The sequence below is a fragment of the Momordica charantia genome (genome assembly GCF_013281855.1).
Source record: "Momordica charantia cultivar OHB3-1 chromosome 8 unlocalized genomic scaffold, Mcharantia_2.0 BLBB01000008.1, whole genome shotgun sequence".
NCBI lineage: Eukaryota > Viridiplantae > Streptophyta > Magnoliopsida > Cucurbitales > Cucurbitaceae > Momordica > Momordica charantia.
This window is the reverse complement of record NW_028275166.1, coordinates 29132676-29141986: the sequence shown is the minus strand read 5'-3', so window position 1 is coordinate 29141986 and position 9311 is coordinate 29132676. Positions and strand designations below refer to the sequence as shown.

Sequence of the window (9311 nt, the reverse complement as noted above, 5' to 3'; positions counted from 1 at the left end):
CTCAAAGACCTCAACATAATCCTTAGGGTCCTTTGACCCATCATAAGGTTTCACGGTAGGAGCTTTGAACTTCAGAGGGATCGGTGCTTCCAAAACGTCCGAGGTGAATGGCGATTCTCCCAGGTCGCCATCGTTCAGTAGACCTTCTTTCTGCTCACATTTGGCCTTTAAGGCCTCAACCTGAGCATTGAGCTTGCCCCTTAGCTGGTCGAAATCCTCCCTTGTGATTATCCCTGCGGGAGTTGCTGGGTTGTGAGAAGATTCAGCCTGCTGGTTGGAGCTCCGATGTGAGCGGGATGGTGACTGTCCTTTTCGGAAGGATGAGCCTCTCTTTCTGTTGAGATGCTCACGGAGGTCTCCCCTCTGGCGAGTGTGTCCCTCGCTCTCGTTGTCTTCGGGATGTTCCTCCTCGACTGGGCCGAGGTGGGAACCCCTTTGCTCGCGTATGTCAATGCGCGTCACTCGATTTTCAGATCGGGACCCTGCGCCTGCAGCTAGTATCATTTCGTTATACATTTCCTCCATGGACCGCATTTGTGTGCGCATTGCCTCCATTTCTCTCTGGAGTGCGTCAAAGTTCTCACTTGTTGGAGCCGGGGCTGGATCCCAGGCGCCCTTCTTAGAGGTCCCACCTCGGCCACGGGTGGCCTTGGATGTCCTTGGGTGCGCAAGTGGTAGGACAGGCGCGGTGATTCGTGCCGACCTGCGGAGGGGTTCTGTTACTAGGCTGTCGTGACCTTGCCCCTCTACCAATGCTGCTCCGACCTCCCTCTGGTGGGCATCGCTGGCAGCTAGAGTCCTTCGATCTGCCGTATTGGTCGAGTTTGCTGGTTGAACCATTTTCGCTCGCGTGTTGGTTTAAAAGAATTAGGATGACTTAGATTGTCGACTCCCCACAGACGGCGCCAAATGTTTATGCAAGGATATGCACAACAGTGTATCTCTGATCGCAGCTCGAACTCGGTCTCCGGACCGATCTGAACACTTGGGCAGACCTGCACAAAAAGGTGAGCACTCCGACGATCAAGTCAGTATAGGTCGGATTCCCAGTTTTAGTTCGAGGTCAAAAATCATCGTACCTGATCGTGGAGTGAGGTCCTCTACTTATGGGTGGTAGACCCGTTAATCTCGCGACGGTTACACCCGGTAATCTCGGGACCGACGGTTACACCCGATAATCACGCCGCTGACAGTAGCTCACATCGGCCCCCACCGAGCTTCCCGATAGATCGGACCTTGGCCAGGTCGCACCTTGGCCCTCATACTTAGCACCTGTCAACGCTAGTGGTGGTGATCTCGGCGGTTCGAGCTGGGCATGACTCATGAGTCATCTTGGAGCACCAATAGCGGTCCTCCACGTGTCTAGGGTATTCTCTTCCCCAAACAATATGTATGGTTTATGAATCTACTAGAATATCTCCATACGGCTGAAAGTCTCACCCAATTCCAATTATATGCACCCGATAACTCGACTTTAGAGACGACATGAGTAATTGTGGGTCGAAAACCGTGTCGGATCCTCAACCTATAAATAGAGGGTCTCACTTCCACATTGCATTCTAGCTCGATCTTAATATCTAGATTGAAGTTAAATTGACTTGAGCGTTAGAATATTTGTCTCTCTTGTACATGTCTTTCCTTGAAACTCAAACTATCCCTGTCAACCACCCTTAGATCAGGTTCGATTTTGACCAATTTTTATTGCACAAACAATAATAGTGGTGGTTGATTAGGTCATGTAGCCTCTCCTCCAACAAAAGCTGTGTCGTTACTGTCATCAATTTCTCAAGCAAGAATTTCGTCATTACTTGTAGCATCTCTTCTCTATCCAACTTCACATAAAAGGTTGCTCTTGTACCAAAACTAATGTAGATTACATTGATCTTGAAAATTGTATTATTATTAATGTTGTAAACTCTATACATAATAAATTCATTCAATAGGCTCAAATAGTAGAGGTAAAATGCAACTACCTACCTTTAAAACTCAACAAGGCTAAATAACTGCACCTTTGGGTGTTGACACCCAAAATCCAGGTTTGAGCCCTCCTGGAAGTCAAAAAAAAAAAAAAAAACAAGGCTAAATAGCCCGAATCTGACTAAGAAAGTACAAAATCGAAAATTATAAATTACCTATTAAACCTAATCTTAAAATCACCTAGAAAGATCTCCATAAAACTCACAAACTGATAGCTTCCAAAGAGTCTGATTCAACCACGGTTTTCCTTAAATATTATAAGTTAAATATATTTTAAAATTTTAAAATAAACCCGATATATATATTTTTTTATAAACGTATGAAAAAATAAATCTGTAAAAAAAATAATGAGCAGTTTTTTTTCCTTTCAAAAACTAAAGATTTTACATCTTTTTAAATAAGGATTGAAAAAAAAAATCACTAGAATAAAAAAAAACAAAGTACCTAATTTGGTTATTCTTACATTTAACAACTATTTGATGATTTGATGATTTGAAAAACTTTGAGAAATGTATTTTTTATGGATGAAGAAAAAGTTTTATTGCATAATATCCTCATAATTTATTTTTGAGTTGTCTACATACAGTTTCAATCTTAATCTTACAAAAATTTTGACTAGGAAATTAATAATTATTTAATCTAAAATAACTCGCTTGTTAAAACTCCCTAACTTTTATTAATTATTTACTATGTAATATGAATCCAATTATTATGCAATTACTTTTTCTCAATCTTATTCGGTTACGAATTCTTTGTTTTTTTTCCTACATTTTTTCTTAAATTTCTAATTTTTTTCTTGCAATCTTGGAGTAAATTACTCAATGAATATTAATCCAAAATTTAGTATCAACTGTGAAGATGGAGATAGTTTTTCAAGAAAATATATGAAACTATACATGTGTGTGTGACAAAATTGCCTTTATGTATACTAATGTAGGGTCATAAATTTCTTTTATGGACGATAAGGTACGATTTTCAACTTTTTCTTCTATTTTATTTTATAACTTCTATATTTAATTTGTATGTAATATTATATGTAATTTAAAATATAATATTTTATATTTTACACATTTTCTTTTTTTTCACCTCATTTTGTGCAAAGTTGACAAAAAATTGAATTCTAAAAAATTATGTATACATATTTAGAGCCGAAGAACAAATATACCATAATTTACTAAGCTTGAAGACTAACCAAGATACTTTAAAATATATTTTTAAACAGATTCTTCTTTAATCATGGTCAAATTTATTAAACACTTCTTTATTGGATATTAGCATAGCGTAGCTTAATTAGTTGGATTGACTATTCCCTGCTCTCTTTTATGCGGTGCAATTACGCCTATCAAGGATATTAATACATGCTTTACCAAACAAATTCAATATGGTGCTAATGAAGCCATCAAAGACTACAACCAAAAGAACGTACGTACTTTTGATCTTTCTTTTATTTAGATTATTTTAGACTTTTACAATGGATTATTGTTTGTTTCTATTTCTAATTTTAATTTAAACCTTACACAGAATACTAATTTTGAGGTTGTGGAGATTGAGAAGGCTAATCTTGGAGGAAGTTCCGGCATTAGGTTGTACATCACCTTTAAAGTGAAACCTTCTGATACGCCTGCTGAACACCCAACCACTACATTTCAGGCTAAAGTGATAGATGGTCTTGATGGCTATTGCATAGAACTTTGCAGGATTAAGCCTTCAAATTAAGTGCCATTGCCCTTTATTTTCATCTGGATTCATTACGGTCCTTTTCTCATTTGAAATCAACTAATCCTTTTTATATTTCAATCCCGTAGTTTGCTTTTGATTTCATCGACATTTTTAAGTAGTAATTAATTTTCTTGCTGCTCATATTGGTTATTTTTAGAAGCATTGTTGTAGATTTGACTCTTGTACTTGGGTTATTAAATGTGTTTTTTTTAGCTATTATTCTAGCATGTGTATAAATATTTTGATCCTCAAACACCCAAATTTTATGTTAGTACTATGGATGCACGTGCCCTTTTGTTAAAATCAACATTTTTTATCCAAAATTATCTTTAGAGGAAAAAAAAAACAAGTTTGGAGGATGATGTTAATTTTTTTTTACTTTACTAGATCTTCAATGTCAAGTGTACAAATTTCTGACTTTGGAATAGAATTAAAGAAAAGACTCAGTCAAATGAACAAGCATCCATAGCTAACCCATCATAGAACCAATTTATGATGAAAAGCTGCAATCCTCCTAAACTAAAAGGATGAGTTTTTTCTTGACGGGCCAATTTAGGTAAGGTACTTGTTATTGGTAGTTGTTTACTTTATCGTTCTTTAGTCTATTATTTTATTTATTTATTTTGTTCGGAGGAGAGATATCTAACTTTTCATTGAGAAAAATGAAAAAAGAACAAAAGTGCAAAGGACATAAAAAACACCTGGCGCTACACCGAGAGGCCCACCTAAGAAAGGAGCTCCAATCCAAAAGGATAAATCCTAATTGGTAATTATAAAAAAACTTTAAAAACGACCCTACAAGGAAGTAATAAATCTAATAAGATCTCAAACATACTCCCTAGATCTCACCATCTCTAGATATTCTATTATTTCTCTCAATCCAAATCGCTACGAAATGGCAAAATAAATAAGTCTGCCACAAAAGTCTTCCTTATCTCGAAAAGAAGGGAGCAACAATATATCATTCATCAGAGCCTAGTCTATTCCTCCCGTTACAAATCTCATAGAACTAAAACAACTAGAAATATATTGAAATATAAAAACATAGAATAACACAATAACTCTCAAGTAATTCAAAATAATACTTGGACCTCCTCTCTCTAGTTTTGTATACACATCAAAAAGAAATGTGGGGAAGCACAAGGCAGAATGAGACACCTCGCATTGTTATACCAACAATAGTTATTGCACTCTTTTGAATAACTTCAAACTTCTTAATATTAGTATTATGTTTCATATTCGTGATATTTTGTTGATTTTTATATTTATGATACTATGAAAATTCCGTTCCACTCATGTCGATATCAAACCTTTTTTTAGTATAACTAACAAATGTAGGGACTGAAGATTGAAATGCCAATAATATCAAACATGCAAACACGTGTACAACTCAGAGTTTTGTATTAAACTAAAACAATAGATATTTATCACTATATTAATGAAAGTTAACAAAAAAAAAAAAAAGTAAGGAAATTATTTTATTACTTTGAATCAAAATTAATAATCATCATCTTTTTTTCCACAAGACTTGAAGAAACCAATGAAGATAATAAACCCTAATCCAAGAGATGCTGCACCACCCAACACAATTGCTATCAACTTCCCATGCCTCGAACCATTCTTGTCACCTTCTATATAGATATAGAGAGAAAAGAGAGATCAGATCAATTTTAAAATTTAATTTATAATTAGTATTTTTTTTCATGGCTTAATAAGTCTGTAATATATTATTATTATTAATATTTTATAAATGCTATGTTTTTCCTAACTTTTTTTTTTTGAAACACCAATGTTTTTCCTAACTACAAAAACAAGAACCCTGAGAAGTTTACATGTAAGAGTAGTTTCTAAGAAGAATAAATGTACATAATTGACGATTGTACCCACACTTTTTTAATTTATTTTAATTATTTGAAAATAAACAGTATTATTTATTTAGATGGAGAAAGGAATTTGGAGAGAGATAAAACATTAAAAAGAGAAAGAAAAATAGATTCTGTTCAACGTTTTTATAAAGAAAAGAAAAAGAAGTATATTATTGTTTATGGTGGTATTTGAAGAGATTTTGAAAAGATCCGAGAGATTATATAATATATTCTTCATTAAAAAAAATGTTGGACAGGTGGGGCAAGTCTATTGGTCCACGTGTCTGGACGCAGCCAACATTTAACCATCATTAAATAATTTATTATTTTATTTCATAAAACCGCTAGCATCATTCTCACCAAATTAGATATTGATCGCTGCGACCACATTAACATTTTAACACAGAGAAAGGAAGGTAAAAATAAAAATAAAATACTATTTTGATAACTTTGGTTAATTTTCGTTTCAACTTTACTCAATTTTAGTCTTTTTACTTTCAAAATGTTTGTTCTAATTTCTATACTTTAAAAAGTGATATTTTGTGACCGCTTAATTTTATTTTTAACCATTTTTTTATTATAATTTCAACGCAACATTATACTCAATATTTTTTATTTTCTAAAATATAATAATAATCTTATATTAAAGTGTTTAGATTAATTGTAGAACTTTTGTTAAAGATTTACAAATACAGACTAAAATAGTCAACAAATATAGTACCAAAATAAATTTTTTAAAAGTCCAAGACACTAATATAAATTAAAATTGATTGTACATATAAATCAACATTTTAAAACTACGACAATCAAAATGAAGCTACCAAAACCAAACCGAGCATAATTCAAGTAGTTAAATCACCTATTTCCGACCAACAGATCATGAGTTCAAATCCCACACCTACATATTTTGTATAAAAAAAAAAGAAAAATGAAGCTACTAAACCCTGCCCGTATGTTTTACTAAAAAAATATTCTTTATTTATTTTTTTCTTTAAAAAAAGAAAGAGTTCTGTCTAATTTTGTTTAGGTTACCGGAGTAGGTAGAATAGGTGACAGAGCAGGCATCCAAATAAACTTCTCCGGCGGGCTTGCGGCGGCACTCCTCCCTGACGAGCTCGACGGCGCCGGCGACGCACTCCTCGCAGTCGCACCCCCACAGATCTCCGTGGCACCGCGCCGCCGCCCGGACCGCCGCATTTCCGGCCTCGTAAAACCCATTCCGGCTACTCCCAGTCGCAACGGCCTCTTCCACCGCCGCAAGCGCCGCCTCCAACGCCGCCGCATAATAATCCCCGGCCTTCCCACACGCCTTCCCAACCAACTCGTACTTCATTCTGATGATCTCCTCGGCCCCATCGCCGTGGCACTGTGGGACCCACATGATTACAACGGCGCAGCAGAGGGCTAACAATTTTGTTCTGTAATTTTTATTTTTTGATGGGCAACAAGAATAAGAAGAAGAACAAGAAAGTGGAGATTTCGAGATGGCAATTTCTTCTTCCATTGGTTTTTTCACAAGTTCACAGACACACACAACTTAATTAGTTAGGGAAGAAGAAGAGATTAACTTTTCATTTACCGGACTACTAATATATATTTATATATGATTTGAATGGTGGGTGGGTCCCACGAACCAAATAATATATTTATGCTTTAAATACTATTTTCATTATTGTTCTAAAAAAAAATTGTGTATATATATATATGGGTAAAGTTGGGATGTGATGCGTTGGAACTTCGTCCAACCACATGGGTCTGAGTCTGGTAAAGATCTTGAAATGATCGAATTCATTAGTCCAACTCTCGAGCATATTGACTATTGGACCGAGTGTACTGAAACATCTCAAGGCCCCTACGATCCCTAGACGCAGCAAACAACGCCCTCTTATATGCAACCCTAAATTCTACAAACGACTCACTAAGAGAAAACGACTTATCTCAAGAAGACTCTTACCCTCAAGATTACTCTCTTCTTACTTTATACCTATCTGCTCCCTATCTAGAGCATCAAACCAATACTAGATTTCTATGTGCAGGTGTATCAAGACATTGGAGACGAAAACGTACGTATGTAGTACCTGTGTAGCACCTACATGGATTTCACACACACACACACATCTTTTAATTATCCTTTAATACAAATTTCTAACTATATCTCATAAATTTCTTGAGTGTAGTGTTGGGTTGAAATTGTGTGATTGAAAAAAATAATAATAAATGAATGGACCAAAACAGTCATTTATTTTTAAGTACAAGAAACAAAATGGACATTACAAATCTCTATAGGGATTAAAATGAACAAAAGTTTATAGAAACCAAAATGAATATTTTGAAAGTACCTGAGTCAAAATAAATGTATCAAACTTAAAAATACATGGACTAAAATAATATTTAAACCTATATCTATTAATTATATTGCCTATCGTATCTATTCCAAACATGCTGAAATATTTTCCTTTTATGTTTTCATGACATGGAGACATGTGAATCTACATTGATTTATTATGCATATTTTCACGAAAGAATATTTGCTTAACATGATGTATAAGATGTGACTTTTAATACGATGATGTTGTTGTTAGGATTTTATGGAAGGATTGTTTCACATATATATGTGTATCACCACTGATTTACACAATTTTGATTAATCTCACGAGACGTCCACCCACCTAATTTTGTTAATATTAGTTGCAGGTAATTAAGGGCGCATAATTTTAATATGTATGAGTAAAACACTTTTGACCTTTTGGAATTGAATTTAGTTTCCTTCCTACCTTCAACTAAGACGGAGTAACTCTACACTTTTTTATTTTATTATTCAAGACAAGAATGAATGAGATTTGTTAAGATTTAGAGAACCAAAGTTGGTCATCTAATATGCTGCTAATGGTTGTAAAACCGCTTAAACTAAAGTTTCAAATAACTTACTTTTTGACACGGTCAACTTTTTTATTAAACAAATAATTGGTTAAAATCTTATAAAATGATTTCGGAATGACTAGAATAACTTTATTTAGGCTTACTTTTGATTTTAAAATAGGCATGTTTTGATAATGATTCCGCAATGATTTTGGAAAAACAAAAAATCATTTTAAGGAATCGTTTGTTTTTTGGGAATGTAGATGTCCAAGTTTGAAATTTTAGATGTCCAGAATTTTAGATAATCGACATCTTCAGATTGCTACGTTTCTTGGTAGGAAAATATATAAGGATGTCCAAAAATATTTGGATACCCACATTTGTTTTGCAGGATTTATTCATGGGAATGTTCTAAATCTATATAATATTCCAAAAACGCCCTTACAAATATTCATACAATGTATACCTTAATCTAATAAAATTTACATTTATATACTAGACTTTCTTAAAATTAATTTAATTATTTTAGGTTTTTTATATTAATTACGTATTAATTTTTTATGTTATTCGGTAGAATTCATATTAATATAAGATTTTTTAAAAAGTAATTAATATTGAATATAAATTTATTTTCAACTTTAATATTTAAAAAAAACACAATTATATAATTAATGTTATATGTGGTAAAATTCATTTATTATATTATCAAATCATATTATTTTAAGAAGAAAAATATCAAAGATAAGCAGATTGTTAAATAAAAAATTAGTTTCAAAACTAATTTTTATTTTAAATTACAAAATTTTTCGTTCTATTTTACCTCATTTTCACCATTAATTTTGGGAAAATTTATTATTCATTTATTTATTTGTTTTTCTTTTTTTACAGATT

The 9311-nt window shown here is 33.6% G+C and overlaps 1 protein-coding gene across 1 annotated transcript; it reads right to left on the bottom strand.

The window, feature by feature from the left end:
- Nucleotides 1–5040: 5040 nt before the first annotated feature.
- LOC111018176 (plasmodesmata-located protein 4-like) lies at nt 5041–7114 on the bottom strand. Its single transcript, XM_022294148.2, has 2 exons — nt 6594–7114; nt 5041–5327 (listed from the first exon to the last, which is right to left on the bottom strand). The coding sequence occupies exons 1-2, from the start codon at nt 7063–7065 to the stop codon at nt 5194–5196; spliced, it is 606 nt and encodes a 201-aa protein (XP_022149840.2). The 5' UTR covers nt 7066–7114; the 3' UTR covers nt 5041–5193.
- Between the last annotated feature and the right edge of the window lie 2197 nt (nt 7115–9311).

Excerpts from the sequence above, each read along its gene's own strand:
- LOC111018176 (XM_022294148.2), bottom strand. The coding sequence starts at position 7,065 with ATGGAAGAAGAAATTGCCATCTCGAAATCTCCACTTTCTTGTTCTTCT. Across the intron at positions 5,328-6,593 it reads CACCTATTCTACCTACTCCG|AAGGTGACAAGAATGGTTCG; the intron begins GTAACCTAAACA and ends ATATCTATATAG.